Source organism: Hemibagrus wyckioides, linkage group LG13 (assembly GCF_019097595.1).
Source record: "Hemibagrus wyckioides isolate EC202008001 linkage group LG13, SWU_Hwy_1.0, whole genome shotgun sequence".
NCBI lineage: Eukaryota > Metazoa > Chordata > Actinopteri > Siluriformes > Bagridae > Hemibagrus > Hemibagrus wyckioides.
This window is the reverse complement of record NC_080722.1, coordinates 9,518,510-9,536,156: the sequence shown is the minus strand read 5'-3', so window position 1 is coordinate 9,536,156 and position 17,647 is coordinate 9,518,510. Positions and strand designations below refer to the sequence as shown.

The following is a 17,647-nucleotide window of genomic DNA, read 5'->3' as shown; positions in this document are numbered from 1 at the left end:
ACAGGAGAGCTGTGTCTATTATTCTGTGCATGGTTTTTCTGTCCTGTTTCCCCTTTTGAACACAACTTCCCATTGGTGTTTATTCACGCGGCAGTTCCGCTTGACCTGCATTCACTGCTCTGCATGCACCAACACAAAACGGGTCTCACCTCTGAGTAAATTCAAGTAGGGATTTTGACTCACAACTAACTCTCCAACACATTAGCTCACTCTGAGTCGCCTAGAGAATGGGCAGTATGCTATTGCATAAGCGAATCTTATTTGTTGTTAAAATCCCCTCTACTAATATAGACTAATATTATATTACCATCTGTAATTGACCATCTGTAATCTATCATTCGAAAGGTGTTACGTGTTTACTTGGGATCATGCCCATGGGTATTTCAGCACATAATATGATGGATTACGTTTTTAACGTGATCGCATATTTGTCAGATAATCACATGTAGGGGAAAATATTTAAAATTGTATGTGATCTCCATCAAGGAATAAAACAATCGTAGTTTTACTTTATTTATTTGTCGGAGAAAATGCACAGTAATAAGCATCATTAATGATATAACATTGTCAGAAAGGTTGTTGTTCATGGGCAGGTTGACATTTAAGAAAATATTATCACATGTTCTGAATTTATACTTTAACATATGCATGTGAAAAACAACTCTATTGAAACTGCATAAAAGAATGGAATTATATAATGCTTTCTGTGGTGGATTCAGCTGTCCACTCGTGTCTAGCCTATAGAATATTATTAATATAGGCTGCATATTCATATACATACATATACTCTTATGCACATCCCTATTAGTGTAGGAGTATTGTTAGGAGTATTGTGTTGTGGTAATTTCAAGGTTACATCTCTTGTAATTTTATTTACCTGGGGAAGTAAAGGTATCGTGCTGACCTTTGAGATTATATTTTACCATTGTTTATTTCTTAGGAAGACGAAAATGTCTGACTCCGGAGCAATCTGTACTTTTCTGACTTCTTTAATTTAAATGTTTTTGAATAACTAGAATCATAAGGCTGAATCCAAAGCGGTGAACTATGTGCACACCTTATTTTAGTTGTAATTAGTTTTATCTTTTCGATCCGTCCGGTTAATGAAGGTCAAATCAGGAGAAAAACAAACTCCTGTTAACAACTAATCATTTATCTTTTTGTAAAATCTTTAAATTACAAATGTATCCCATGAAGATTCCCTGAATGTGAATATGGGATAATAACCACACACAGAAAGTCTCAGCTAACATGGGGTCTAAATTGCGTGGTTTTGTCTCCATCGTGTGGTGAATATTTGAAACTGCAATATTTCTTTTTTTATCAGTATAGACGTGTGTGTACAGCTTAGGTTTTTACCGCGATCATTGTTTGCTACAACTCACGCTTTATGGAAGACACACTTGTAAACTATTATATTGGCAAATATTTTAAATTTCCGATTTTTCTCATTTTCTCGGCTTGCTTGCCATCATTACCCATCATACATTTCTGAAATGCTGAAGGTGTTGACCAGTTACATGTGAAGAAAAAATATCATGTTAAATTTTCAAGAAGTGTGGCTTAACCTTTTGTCAAAATCATTTGTAATAAAAAAAGAAGATTTTAATGACGTTTAGAACATTATTTGTGTTCTTTTCAATTCTATCAATAAATCATAATAATTTTAATATTGTATGAACAGTAGACTCAGTGGTAAAGACAACATTTTATAATGCTGGCTTGAGTTATTTCTTACAGCAATAACAATAATTACAGATTCTTAATACATAACCAATATTTTCTCTAATTCAGTATGAACAGATTAAGTAAAAAGAAAACTGTACAAAACTACCACTGAAAAGGTTTTAACAATTTATAAATAACTTCTTGCAGTATCAGTATAACACAGATTTTTTTTCAAAACATGTTTTATAATATGAACTAAATTCATCTAAAATGAATTCATTAAAATGTCTGCAAAATCTCTGCATACACACTAGTAGGCCTAAGCAACATTCTGTATTTCCTTTATTACTCTGTTTATTTAATGTTTCATAAAAAACACCATTTAAACAAAAACTAAAATCCAACAATGCATCATTTGATTATAGTTGCTTTCTGATTTATGGATCGGTTATATCTCTTCTCGCTTTGTCTCTTTAGTCGTTGTGTTTTGTGACTGTGCTAAACTGCAGAATCATGTCACAAAACCAGCATTTCAAAAATGTTTAAATTACAACCATTTATACATGAGTTAAACAAATGCCATGTTTTCATTGTACATCTTATACATATACATTAGAAATTGGATAACCTACTGAAAAAACTAGACAAAGCATATGTATTTTGTCACATGAATTAAGCCATGTGATTTCTATCAAGTAGTTCCATTGCAATAGCTTAATGGCATGTTTGGTTTTTCATTTTAGGCCAGAAATTTAACAATGTTTAGTTAAACTGTCCCAATTTATCAGATGATTCAACATACACTGTATTGTCAAAAGTGTGTAGACACATGACCATCACATCCACATGTGCTTCTTCCCTAAACTGTTGTCCCTAAAAGTTGAAAGAATACAATTATGTTCAATCTCTTTCTATGCTGTACAATTTTAAGACTTCTCTTCACTGTAACTAAGAATCCTACACAAAGCCCTGATCTCAACTCCACTGAACACTTTTGGGATGGAATGGAAAACCTTCCTAGAAAACTGGAGCAAACAGGAACACAATATAAAATGGGAGGTGTTCAAGTACAAAATGATGTGATGGTCAGATGTCCGCATACTTTTGGCTAAGTATTGTACCTGAAATCACTATTTGTTTCATACAATATTTCAAGTAAAAGTCATATATCTAAGTTAAAGACGACCAGGGCACATTGTTTGACAGGTTATTCTGCTGTAACAAGAATTTGAACATTTATACATTGTTATACTGGCACCTGCTGGTATGAAGTGGTACCTTTGTGTGGCGCAGATCTGTGAATCCTGAATGTATACACCTGCTCCTTATACATGTTTGAAACCTTTCAAATAACACTACTATAGTTAGAAATATCTTCTTCTTTTTCTTTTTTTTTTTTAACAAAAATATACCTAGATTATCGTCACACTTTCGTCAGCCTGGATTTCTTACCTTTTCAGTTGCTCAGTTTACACGTATTTATATAAATGTACATGTACTTTAGTTACCATTAAGCTTCCATGTCATACTGAGTAGTCTATGTCCTCATACTAAGCCTAATAATTATGTATGGTTCACTAGAAACAAAATTTGGTCTAAGCATTTTAATGGAAAACAATGAAAGGCTATTTAGTCTAAAAAAAAAAAAATTACCTAAAAAGATTTCATATTTGTTGTTTAAAATTATGCTTGGAGTTTTAACTGGTAAGCTAAGTACCATAACACCTTTTCCTTCTTTTAATGCATTATACTTTGTTGTTAAACATCCTCTTATAAAGCACGTTACAGCTCACCTAGGATCATTGCAGAGGGTTTCTCAGACTCGTGATGAGCTCTGCTGGTCTGAGAAGTAATTTGTTAATAAATAAACATAATAAACATAATATTATTAATAATAAATAAGGAAACTTAAAGTATAATGTTTTATTATTAATAATTAAACATGTATTCCAAAATTTTAACCTGATACCTAAATACAAACACATTACATTAAATAGTCCTTAATCAATCTTTAATTAAATTATGCATTACGTGCTTATAAATAAATAATCACCAAGCCATAAATTACTGTAACCATTTATGTAGTAGGTTCAAACAGCACCCACAGGCCAAGCAATCTTATTTTAAATAACCATGTGATAAATAAGACAATGAATTTTTATATTAATTTTTGTACCAAGGAGCTGCCCTAACTTGATTAAGTTTTGCTCATGTTGTTTAGAACAAGATGCAGTTACACTAGACCAACACTTCTAGCATTTGTCAACCTAGAGTTAAAATTAAGAGGCAAATACTGGACACCATACAAGTCTTAGCTGATTTACATGCATTTGATGCTAGTAGGAAATGTGCACCCTGAAAGGGATACCCTGTAGTTGCACAGGAATATTACACCTCCACATTCTTGCATGATTGGAAGGTAGGAGAGCCAGGGGAAAACCCATGTGGACATATAAAGAAAATGTGAAACTCCACAAAGTCAGTATCAACATCATTAAACCATGGAACCTGGAGCTATGATGCAGTAACTCTACCTGCTGCACCAAGTCATTGCCCTCTTCATGAACTTATCTTCACTATTTCAGCTAATATAATATAAAAAAATATAAAAAGCCTGAGAACATTAATCTATAAAGATGCTCCCTCAACTAGACTGACCGTACAGTCACCATTAGCAAAATTGGCATTATTAACCCTCATTTAACACCATTGAAGACGTTTATATATTACTTGTCTATTATTGTTTAGATACTTTTGAGCTATTGACCATTTCGTTCACTTCAGAATAAAATACTTCAGGTCCATTAGACTCAGAATAGAGGATTCATGATGGGGAGATGTCAACACTAGATGGCAGTGTAATCACAATTTTAGCTGTGCATTCCCTTTTAACAATAAATTTTAGCGATTAGATTATGGATGTAAAAACAATACAGTTTATTTTCCCATATTCTATACATTTTCATTGTATGTCTAAAAATGTCTTTCTTTATACTCAAAACTCTTTAGAAGTCAACTTATAAAGTTACTTATAAAGAAGACGAAGTTAATATATATATAAAATATAAAATACTTGTAAAGTAGGGCTTTCTCCATTATGTCTAAAAGAAAACAGACTCTCAGTCGTTTAGAAAGTTGTGTGTTTTTTATTAACTGGCTTTGACTCAGCTGAATTAATCTGTAGGTGTATGTAGGTGGTGTCCAGTCAGAAAATCAGTTTTGCTCCGTTTGTCACTAGAGACTCCGTGAAAACTCAGACTATAAGAATGTTTATGTTACTGTGAATCGTAATTTGTGAAGATTTAGTAGTTTAGAATGAACTTCTACTGTGTTTATTTAAGTTCAACTGAGTGTTTTAGTTATTTCCAGAGGATCCAGTTGCAACCCATGACGCGTGTTAGATATTCTTGGTAGAAGGGTGGTAAAGAAATCCTATAAAAGTACAATTTTGATGCATTTGATTGAATTATTTCTGTTTCCATATTGGATTTAAAGTAAATAGCCTTACACATGGCACGGATGTATTGTTTTCATTCTTTTCATTTGAATATTGTATTTAATATTGTTTTGACATCAGTTTTCAATAAATACTTAAAATGAGTATTAGCTGAGGAACAAGATGATTCTTTATACTATAGTGACGTAGCTCCATATCTGAATTTCTCAACGATAAGCTATAATAAACGGTATGGTTAAAGTAGGTCCTTAGACTAAAAAATATTTAATTATCACCATGTTGAAGATTTGTGTATATGGATATAACTGTGGGCATCACGTGCATATGTTTCTTTTTAAGTTTAAAAAAAGTGTTCCCTCTCTTGTGCACTCTTGTGAATATCAGATTCAGTGTAGCTATGTATCATCTCAGTAGTGCAAAAAGACAACTCTAGTCAATATTGTATTTAGTCAATAGTTGTATATTTTATTCATGTATAGCAAGATATATCAAAAACTATCAGGTGATTTATAATGACTTAAGCTTAATGCTGAAGGCGTACCTCCTCTTCTTGCATGTAAGGCACAAACAAGATGGGTGTCGCCCTTCGCTCTTTGGTCTTTTTTTGGAAATCGGTTAATGGTTTTGTAAGACTACACGGTGTCCCAACACATAACATTTTCAGTGAAGACAGTTCGGCAAAAAAAACCGTATTTTCAGTTTAACAGTTGGGAAATGAATGGATGGTTGTCTTCGTCTTCTTTGGTTTCAGGAGTTAAATGGTCTTTTTACGCATGGATCATGCGCTGCAACACCATCAAAATTGTTAAGAACCAAGATCCACCAGGCTGGCCGCCATGGGGTTGAGAAGGCCGTCGTGCAGGGACAGATGCTGCTCATGGTGGCTGTGCTGCTGATGAGGGTGAGGGTGATGAAGATGAGGATGACTATGATGCGTGTCGGAGGCGCTGGGTCCGGCCGGTGGCGCGAAGCTGTGCAGTGGTGGCAGGCCTGAGCTGGAGGGCAGGAGCAGCGCAGGACTCATGGATGGGTGATCTGGGGTCCCTGGTGGAGATTTATCGTCGTCCGAGCTCTCGCACTGAGATTTGCTCTCGGTCATTTGAGACGGCAGCGGGTTGTGCCCGTTCTGATTCGCGCCCTCGTTTTCCCTGAGGAGCAGATAATTGATTCATTAAATAAGCACTTCAAACAAAACAGCTATGGTGTTTTCATTGCTCAAATAATAGATAATTCTGCAGTTAAATTTGTACCTTAATTTGTTACGTAAATAAACTAAACTAAAATAAATCTTCTATTATTATTATTATTATTATTATTATTATTATTATTATTATTATTATTATTATTATATTGTTATTGTTATTTATACTTATAATTACAACAGCAATAAAACTAACAACTGCTACGTTCTACTACTAGTAGTACCACTATTATTATAATCATTATTATTATTTCATAATGATAATGATGATGATGATGATGATGATGGGTTTAGTTTCTTTTTAACTTGAATATAAAATGAAACGCTTATAAACTTGCCATCCTTTAATCTGATAATCAACTGAAAAGGAAATCTGGATATTGCTAGTGGGGATCAGTTGAATGTCTGAGATTGGGTGCTTTACTGTAACTTGCATGTGTGAGACTGTCTGTTTAGACCATGACTTAGCAGATCTCTAAATAAGAGGGATCAGTGCATCAGTCCGAGTTCCCCTGGGTTCGACTTACAACAAATTCAATTACACCTTTGCAACAGCCTCAAACACGTTTCTGAAACTTCTATGGGGCACCTGGTTAGTGACAGTTAAACAATTTTAACTAGTTGTACTAATTCGCGCTCTTGTCATTTAATTTGAAGAATGAAAGAACTCCTATAAAAAAGGAGTTCAGTTTAAAGGTATACTTTTCACGTATATTGACTGTAAAACATAAAAGACTATAGATGTTAAATCACCACTAAAATAAGTGCTCTTAAAAAGGCAAATGTGAACAATTAAAACCAATTTTAAATGCTACATAGAAACCAAGATTTACAATCGAGTTTTCTGTGATAGAAAACAATTTAGTTTAACTTGGCAAATGAAAAAGCCATGCGCTTTGGATATCAAAATGATTATCCTACTTCTTGACGCAAAAGACCCCTTTGGGCACGATCTTCAGTAGTGTAGAAAGAAATGTTAAACACGACGAAATATTTTCATATTAAAGTGTAACAGATCTTTAAGCATATCATAAAAATAAAGAAGTTTTTAAATTGTGTTAGAGACCTTAACTCTAAAAATTAAAGAGAATGTTACCTCTCCTTGGCCTCAGCGGCGCGGTCTCTCTGCCTGCGGTTCTTGAACCAGTTGCTGACCTGCGTGGTCGTGAGCCCTGTGGCCTCGGCCAGTTCGCGTTTCTCTCTCGGTGATGGATAAGGATTATGGGAGTACCATTCTTTAAGTACGCAGCGACTTTTCTCCTTGAAGCAATAGCTCGTCTCCTCGCCGTCCCAGATGGTGCGCGGCAGTGGGAACTTCCTGCGCACCCGGTACTTGCCCACGGCACCGAGCGGTCGCCCGCGCAGCTTCTCTGCCTCAATGTAGTGCGCCTTGAGCCACAGCTGCTGCAGCTTGGCGTGGTTGTGCGGCGAGAACTGGTGGCTCTCCAGAACCTTATAGAGTTCGCGAAAGTTCCCTCGGTGGAACGCCACTACGGCCTTAGCCTTGAGCACGGACTCGTTCTTGTGCAGGTGCTCGCAGGCGGGCAGTGACCACAAGAAGCGGCCAAGGCGCTCGATGCTCCCTCCCTGCTGCAGCACTTCGCACACACACGCCACTTGCTCCTGCGTGAAGCCAAAGGTCGGTGGCACCGCGGCCATAGTCTCGCGCGCTTCGCGTGATCCGTTCCGTGCTCACTCTACTCCTCTAACTCGCTACGACTTAACGTACATTCACAAGTTCACGCAGGTGACTCAGGTGTTAGAGTTGTTCCCACGGGCGAAACTCGATTCTCGAAGGGTTTCTGAAAAATGCATGACCGACGGCACCAGTAAAAACTTGCTGATTATCACATTAATTGCTATGCGTAAAAGTGGATCATTTTGTCCATCAGATGATTACATGATCTAATAAAGCTAATAAAAGTGCAGATGATGTTATTCCTGCTGTGCGTCTTCACGTTGTGTGCAGTAGTCTACATTATTTCCTCGATGGTGTTGAGCTGTTAGCCCGCCCTCCGGTAACCGAATCTCCTTACAGGAGCGCGTCCTCATGAAGGGCCATTCGGCCAAGTTCGTGGATCAGTTGTATATATCGTCTCGATATGATCAAAATACTGTGTATATTCTATATTGCTGTACATTTCAATGTATTAAAACATTGACTAGCCAGTGAAAATGGTATGGCAGTTGCTCAGTTACTTTCTTTATTCTGGGCACCCCTAATTGACCTCGCTGTCATGTAAACAAGATAATCCATCCTTCTGTAATTCCAATATTCCAAAGTCTTGTATCTTGGTAATACTCAACAAAGCACATAATATATTCTTCAAACAATAGGGTACAATCTGGCCCTCTAACCCAGACCAGAACATGCTTTAAATGGGAAAAAAAATATATACAAGCAACATACAAAGGTCTAGTATAGTTAAAAACAACCAACAATAACTGAAAACAAATGCATAAACCCTACAAGAATCATATTCAGCATATAGGGTCTCATTTGTTATAAAGATATGAATTTAGCAATCAATGAATCCTTCCTGAAAATGACTAAGAGTAAAGAAAATATTAAAATGATTGATTTAAATATCAATCTGCCAGTTTTTACTAATCAATACATTTTGTAAAGATCAGGCCACTGGTGTGAAGGTGTATCATTAAAAACAAGAAACAAAATGCTGTCATAAGTGCCACTCAGTTGGCCACTCTAAACAAGCCAGCCACCAGAAGTGTGTTAGACTGATAGATGTGACGAGAAGTCACCGGTATCATGTATCTGTTGAGTTATTTTGGAATGTAACATTAGGCCTGCTTACTTTTTCATATGGACACTGAAGCATTTGCTTCCAAGGGTACAGTGAGATGTTTACTAATTTAGCTTTACTGATTTTCTTAACTCTCATATATTACTTAAACATAACAAAAATATAAATGTAAGTTGTTTGTGTTTATATATAAATATTTGAAATAAGCACACTGTATTAATAAAATAAGTGATAAGAAATCAGATAAGTCATAAGAAACATTGAGAAATGTTTATTATAAAATGTTTAACAAATTTTTAAATTTTTACAGTGATAAAGGCCAAAGTCTTTCAGCACCACATATTTATTATTATACATTATAATTATTACTAGCATTGTCTATGAGTCTTTTCTCGACTGGCCCATTTAGAGTCTCATTAGGATCTGAGCGCTACCTGTTAACGTTTCACATAGTAATTATCCTGTAATAACACATCAGAAGGTGTTTAAAACTGATTGAAGAGTATGTAAGATCAATGAACACTTTATTAGGAACACCTGTATTCTGTACTCATTCATGCAATTATCCAATCAGCCAATCCCATAGCAGCAGAGCAATGTATGCAATCATATACATTACATACAGATTGAGTGCTTCAATTAATGTTCATCACAACATAAAAAAGCAATCTCAGTGACTTTATCCATGGCATGGTTGTTGATGCCAGAGAGGCTGGTTTGAGTATTTCAGAAACTTTGCTAAGCTATTGCGATCTCACACAATAGTCTCCAGAGATTGTTTCCAAAACAGACAGTTCTGTTGGTGGACATGGGAATGCCTTGTTGATAAGAGAGATCAGAGGAAAATGGCCAGATTGGTTCAAGCCAACAGAAATGATAACCGAAGCCACTGTCCTGTATCTGCATAGTTTTATGCATTGCATATTAGATATTATGATTGGTTGATTAGGTGATTGCACCTATAAACAGTTGTGCAGGTGTTCCTAATAAAAATGTTTATATAATTATCAATGCTACAAGTCTCTTGGGACTACACTAGTTGGATGAACACCATTAATTCAGAAGATTACTGTTGGTATTTTGATGATGGTGATATAGAGCAATGTCTGATATGTCACTCCAAAATCTCCTGTAGGTGCTAAATGTGGTTGAGATCTGGTGACTGTGAAGACTATAGCATATAAACAATATCATTTTCATATGAAAGTATTCAGTGAGCCTCATGCCCTGTGGTTGAAGGGTGGAATCATCCTGAAAGAGATTATCTATTCTATTATTAATAGAAATGATTCATCACAGGATAAATTTGATCTTAGAAAATTCAGTGTTAAAAAAAGCTTTATTATTTATGTTGAATAATGGACCATATTAAGTGATAAATTGTTCACTCAATATTCATTTATATTTCAGTAAGATGAGTAAAAGCTGCTTTTTCTTGGTCAAGGTCAAGGTGGATTCAGAGCCTAGCAAGAAACGCTGAGTTTGTGGTGGGAATGGGAATGGGAATCTGATGAAAAAATAAATTAATAAAAAACTAAATCATCAAGGTTGTCTAGAATTTTATTTGCAAATCCTGAAGAAGTGTAGTATGTTCTCCAAGAGGTCTGGAACAGCTTACAAGCTGATTTTCGTTTTTTTTTGTTGTTGTTTGTTTGTTCTCATTCTGTTTATCAGTTGTTTTACTATATGCTCAATATAGTTCATTTTGTTATATGAATTAATGAATGAATGTATGCACCCTTACTTTAATTAAATTCATTAATTATTCTTTCATCTTAGATTGCATTATTACATTTCAAAATATTCTTGGATCTCTTGGAACTATGCAGGATTTATTTTAGGTTTTTACTTTTTCTATTCTAATATTTTTGGTATGCTTATATGTTAAAAGATTATGCACACACCAACTCACTAGCTAACGTAGGGCTGAGTTTGCAGTAAATGGGGCTGATTGATTGGTCAGTATCAGTTTTCCAGATGAAGGGACAGCATTGGGGTAGGGGGGCATGCATGAGTAGTCGATGACTGTAGCAGAAGTGCTGTTGGTAGTTTAGAGAAAGTATAAGGTTGAGTTAGTCTATTCTAAACAGTGTTGTTTATTATTCAGAGGCCTGGTCTGCCTCTAAGCATGCTGCGTCATTCTAAACCCAGTGGCCGAGACTATAAACCGGGTCTGACTGCTATAACCAAGCTTGTGAATTAAGTCAAGAAGACTAAGAAATACTGAAACAAAACCTTCTTGCAAACCTATAGCAGATGAAAGTAAATATTTCTCAGATATTTTTCATCTTCATGAAGTTTCCATAAATGTAGGTTTAATTGGTCTGACAGTTTATAGTATATAGACGTGTACAAAAATTTGCATTCATAATAGTTGAAAACTGGACCTTTGCTCTGGCTTAAAAAATCAAAATATACTTATTTTAGAATTTAACTACAAATGAAGATTTCCAATGATACAAAACCTAAAGCTAACTCTACACAAATATCCACAAAAAATATCCTCTTTTAGTCCATGAAGATTTTATATTTTTGTACTCAATTATGCACATGACAATTTCCTTACATTTTCAATCAGTTTCCCTAAGAGTCTGCCAACTAGAGGAAGCTGTTCCCCACTGTTGCATTTGGCACTATGGGGTTGAGCTTCCTGTAAAAACTACATCACTACCTGGGCCAAAGGTAAGAATGAGTAGGTCAGCCTGTGCTCTGCCTCCATCTGCACCTGTCTCCTGTTACAGTGGGCTGTGAGAGAGGAGGAACTCTGTTAATCCAGACGGCTCTGCTGTGCTCTGTTTCAGTAGAGGCCTGCTTCTGACTGTGCTATGGCCTAAGCCTTTTTTCTATTCAAATCAAGGCAGTTGTGTGGGGGCTATGGGCAGAGACACCCTACACTCAGCAATCACACTGACCTCCACTCACAGCGCACACTCTAAATGATTCATGAAGCTGGCTCACCTTCCCTCTCGGGAGGGACGCGATACCTGATAGCACCGGGAGAGGCTGCCGCTAAGCTCTCTCTCTCTCTGTGTGTGTGTGTGTGTGTGTGTGTGAATAGTGGGGGATGATGATGGCCCCCTAAGTTCATAAGTTTACTTCTAGCTAATCTAATACAAGCAGGATTCACTTTGGTTTTAGTTGAGGGTTTTTAAAAGCAATGATTTAATTAGTATAAAGCGAGAACTTAAAAAAAAATACTCGTAGCATCCCACAACAGTTGCTCAGGTATATCATAAGAGCATTTAGTTTGTCCGACTACTTTTTCATATTTCTTTTGGTTAATGCATAGGTGATGATACCAGTGATACCACTGCACCATTAGCTAACTTATAAATCTTGTCAGTGCTTGTTCTCTCTCTCTCTCCCTCTCTTTCTGACTGTGTCTCATTCTCCTTCTCTTGTCCTCCTGTCTGTTGGCCCCTTGGGAGATCAGGTTTCTCCTCTCCATCCTCCTGGCAGGCAGAGGGATTAAATGTGCATGCATAGGGAAGTGACACCGCCAGTGTCTGGGCAGGAACATGCTTCTCAGACTGTAATCAAAGCAGTATCTTTCATTCTCTTGCTCTTTCTCACTCTTTAGCTCTCTCATAGATACTGACTCACTCTTTAAAAGTCTCACACTCCATCTCTTAATCACTTAAACACACTTTCATGTAATAATGTAATACTGTCTGAATAATATTTATTTCTGGATGAAATAGATTGTAATTGAAAGACTATCAACCACTTTCTCCCTACAAACAAATTTTAGCTTATGGTAATGAACAAGGTCTGTATTTAACACTTTGGTCACTACATATGTTGTGATGAGTGGCACCTGTTGTATATAAATCAAATATTTCCACAGCTCTTAAGAGTAGCTGATCTTTTACATTCCTATGGGTTTTTATTGAGAAGGCCAAGCTGCTCCTCTGCGCTCTGGTAAAGTCACTCCTGTCTGTTATGTATGTGAAAAATATATCCATATGCTGGCAGCTTGCATATAGCTGCTGCTATGAATCTTAAATGAGATCTAAAAAAAGGACTAACATATTAATCAGAAAGGTTTTCTACAGTATTTCCTTATCTCATTTATCAGAGTCTGAGTAGACCTTTAAAGTAAACGACTGGCTGAAGCACTGTCCAGTTGACTCATAGCCTAGGTCAGTTGTGCTTCTAACACCCCTCCTTCTGTCCATATGCCTAATGCGGGTCAACATGTTTAACCCTAAAGTGCGGCAGCAATTTGAGAAATAAGCAGAGCAAGTTTTTCAGGGCACTTGGGGGATGCAGCATATGATACACTACATGCCTTCTGACCTTTTCACTGTGTCACTTTCACTGCCAATTCAAATTCCAGCCATGTTCAGAAACACAATGAATGCTTATACCAACCAACTCCATTTGCCAACTTCACCAAGCTTCATCAGATGAGGGTGTAAATTTATAGCAGGGAAGGAGTCACTTTTGGACGGCACTCTCTTGTATGACTGTGTGTTATTTATGTTGAAGAGGAGTGTTGTGTATATGGAAGTGTCCACGTTTAAACGAGTTTGTCATACCCGTGTTGATATGTCCAAAAGTGTGCTAATGAGAAGGTGTTAATGGAGGCTTTGGTTTCCTGTGTCACTCAGGTCCTGCGTTATAAACATTAGAACAGGAGTAGGATTTGTGGGTCCTAATTTGACAAAGCGTGATAAGCATATTATATGTACAGTTCAAGTGATGTTACTTCAGAGAAATGCATGTACATGAAAAAAAAAGTACTTAAGAAGTTACTTTAAAGTGAAAAATTCTGAAGGTTTTTCATTAGAAAACTGGTGGAGTCACATGTGAAAACCTGATCTACAGGAATCCGGTTAATGATAATTAATGGTGAGGAGGTGTAATATAGCTTTAAATAAACCAATCAGGCTGCATTTTTATTCTTGTTTTTGTCTCTGTAAACTGAAAATGTAACTATAGCTGGACAGAGTGTACGGAAATGTAATGAAGTACAGATTACAACATTTCAAGTAAATAACGAAAAACATATTTAGAAAACATTTCTTCGTGCATTATTATTGATGAATGTACTTCTGGACCAAATAACCAATCCTGGGACTATGAGGGACTATCAAAGAACAGTTAGTTTCAAGTTAATTGAATGAGAACATCAATATGAAATAACATGTAAGATCTCTACCATCACATTACAGTGATCAGCCATTTTCAACATTATTCAAAATACATTTGTTCAACAGCATAAGTTGACCAAAAGCTCCAGTTTTAGTTTGCTTTTGCAACTGTTGGCTGTTGAAATGAGTTTTTCTCTGGCCTGTGACACATGCTAGCCTGTTTTGGTTGCCCCTCCTCCACCTGTCCTGAAACCCAATGCCCTGAACCCAGTCAAGCTCTGTGGGGGCTGAGAATAAATCATAAAAAATAACACGTGCTATATTTTCCCCACAATCACGTATACACTCATACAACAGCAATTACCAACAGTGCCCATACCAATTACCAACATACAACATTAATTAATTACACAGTGCACTTTCTGAAGTTTAGTCTAAATGCATTCACAAAAGCAGGAAGATATATACAGCTGTTTTGGCTTCATGCTCTTCTCTCCCATGCTTATCAGTATTCATATTAATACACCCACACACTTAGGGCTTTTTAAGCTCAGCCAGTTGGCTTGAAATCAGCCTGCTAAGATTTATTCTTTGGGAGAGTTTGGGGTGTATATGTTTACAGTTTAGGCCGCAGGCACATCCTCTCACTAATGTTACAATGCAATGCTATACCTCCATTGTTCACATCTAAAAAATGACACTTCCCCTAAGGACATGCACATCAACTTACATCCCAACCGCTCCCTCTATGACCCACCTAGACCTAGGTGAAAAACAAGAAATATTGTTACTGCTTTATTCCTTCACCAACATGTTCTAAAAATCTAAAATCAACCCTAGACCTAGACTCTAAATCGCTAATAACATGTTGCTTGTTCAATTATAAACCTGAGACATCTCATGAGACATTTATCTAAACTTAAATGAGCCAGGGAGCTAAGGATGGAAACATACATACTCTGTCACGGTTCCTTACCCTAACCTTAATCTTAGTATTCCACTACAGCCTTTTTACACCTTCACCATTGTGCTTATGTATACCATTTTTTCCCTATTGAAATCTCCAAAATACTTGCCCATCTATCATGTCTCTCCCTTGAATGCACCTTTTTTTCTGTGGGCCAATAGCATGAAAATATGACAGAGTACCATTTTTGCTACTCCCTCTGGAAAATTACTCAGAGTCTTCATTAAACCATCTATCTCAATAGCAGTCATCAGCCATCAACGCCTCACAATGTGTTTGTATATAAATTCTCACTGACTGCCACAGATTTTAAACCCTTAATATCCATCCTCAACGAAGCTCATCATCTTTCCTCCAATCACAATTGCAATGGAATTCCTGCCTTATCACAAATGTTCTGTTTCTTAGAAAATTGCATAGACATCAGCCAATAACTTGGTGGTCAGAGGGCAAGCTGGCTCACCTGGGAAAGGTCACAGAGTGTGACATGCCCTGTTGATAAAAAGACCACACATTTTGGGGAGCTGGACCTTAGAGTTAGTCCTATTCTTTCTTCCACTGGTGTCCACTTGTGGAGATCAAGTCAATACACCTTTGTGCTTCTCAAGCAGAGAGGAACTAATGCGAGCCATAGCTGAAAACTCAGACTTCATTTAAATCCTTAACAGAAGACTCACTGAGTTTTTAATTAAATGCATGATTTCTGACAAAAAATCATAAGAAAAACATATTTATAAATAATTTATTAATAAATAATTTATTTATAAATAATTGTTTATTATAAATAATTGAATGGTTGATGAACAATACTATTTAACTTGTATATCTTTTGCATTAAATATTTCACTTAGTTTCATCTCTGCATGGAGGAAATGGTTGGCTGAAAACCAGATACAGTTGACTACAAGTGTTACTGCTCACAGAGCTCAATGCAAAATAAATATTGGCTTCATGTTAAGCCAATTGCAGCATAGTGTATATAAGTGGCTCAATGGAAACCCATTTAAGGAAAAAAAAAGAGCACCAGAGAGAGTGTATCTTACACAACCACACCCACAGCCATACAAACCATCTTTGTGGGGAACGTGTTGATGACTGTGATGGAAGTATGATTATAGAAATCATGTTCCTCTCCTTCATTGTCCTCTGGAGAGCTTGTATTTCAGGACAGCTTTGCTCCAGCTGCAGAATGATTCACTCTTATCTCACTAATAATAATTAAAAAAACATAAACATATTAGTAAATTAATAATAATAAACAAATAAACATATTACATTATAATAATTTTTAATTAATAACAATTAACAAATAAACATATCAGTATATTAAGAGGAGCTTAGATCAGGGGTGTTGCCCATAAAGCCCATGGACTGAGACTGGCCTGATAAAGGTTTATAATCTTGCCCATTAAATGAATTTAGGATCCTAAATTTTCTAAATTAAAATTACTTTGTGGACCATAATTGAAAAATGTGCATAAAAAGCCCTACTCTCTTTTTCAATATGGGCCCAAAACATAGCAATAATCCCAGGGCCACAAACTCATTTACTGACAAAATATACTAATGATTTAATGATATAATGATATATTAATATACTAGTGAAATTCTTACTTAAAAAGTTAAAATTCTGATTTATATTGTAATCCAAGCTATAGTCCCTCTCAGAAATAATCCCAGATTAAAGCCAATTCAGTTTCAGGTTATAAAACTGCAAAATGTTGTCTTTAAATAGTTTTACATCATAATAAATTCTAAATAAACAAAATGGAACAAGCATTACATGCATTTAGCAAGTTAAAGACAAAAGCAAGAAGTTGATCTGATGATGATGAGCTCACATCACCAAAACACATAGAAAGAGTAGATCAGTTTCACATCAGGTCCGTGAACAGGGTATCAGTCTGTCTGAACATGCATGCTTTGCTCTATGGTTAGGATTGATTTCACCACTGTAAAACTGAAACATGTACACACACACACACACAGACACACACACACACACACACATTTGGTTTGCCCTTTAAAGGCCAATTAAACAGTAAAGTCTTAGCGTCCCACTTACTGTGTTCCTTTTCACACTCCTTTGCATTTTTTGTTACTCATCACTCTTCCAAACCCTAGCTGACACTTCCCCCTTCAGGACAAGTGTAGAAGTGTGTGGGCTTATAAAATCTGTACTTTTCATTTTTCATAATGTCACTATTAAGGACGAAGACTAACAGATCATCTCACTGTTTATAGGCCTGTTATTAATGCAGTGTTAATGGTAAGAAGGTAGTCCCATTTGCATCTGAGCATCTAAGCTCACAAATCAGCTCAGTTTCCCACTCTTAAAGTCAGCCACCTGGAACGTGGTATTTTTTTTTTGTGCTATTTCAAAAGTTGCCCATTGGAATAACACAACCAGTGCCCTTTTGTTTCTATTAATTTGCCTGATTTGATGATTTTAGGTGGGTTGTAAATGATGTAATAAGATTTCTTCTTACTCTT

The 17,647-nt window shown here is 36.1% G+C and overlaps 1 protein-coding gene across 1 annotated transcript; it reads right to left on the bottom strand.

Moving 5' to 3' along the window:
• Positions 1-5,564: 5,564 nt before the first annotated feature.
• On the bottom strand, positions 5,565-8,364 carry six2b (SIX homeobox 2b). Its single transcript, XM_058405761.1, has 2 exons — positions 7,423-8,364; positions 5,565-6,273 (listed from the first exon to the last, which is right to left on the bottom strand). Exons 1-2 carry the CDS (start codon positions 7,983-7,985, stop codon positions 5,931-5,933), a joined length of 906 nt encoding a protein of 301 aa, XP_058261744.1. The 5' UTR covers positions 7,986-8,364; the 3' UTR covers positions 5,565-5,930.
• Between the last annotated feature and the right edge of the window lie 9,283 nt (positions 8,365-17,647).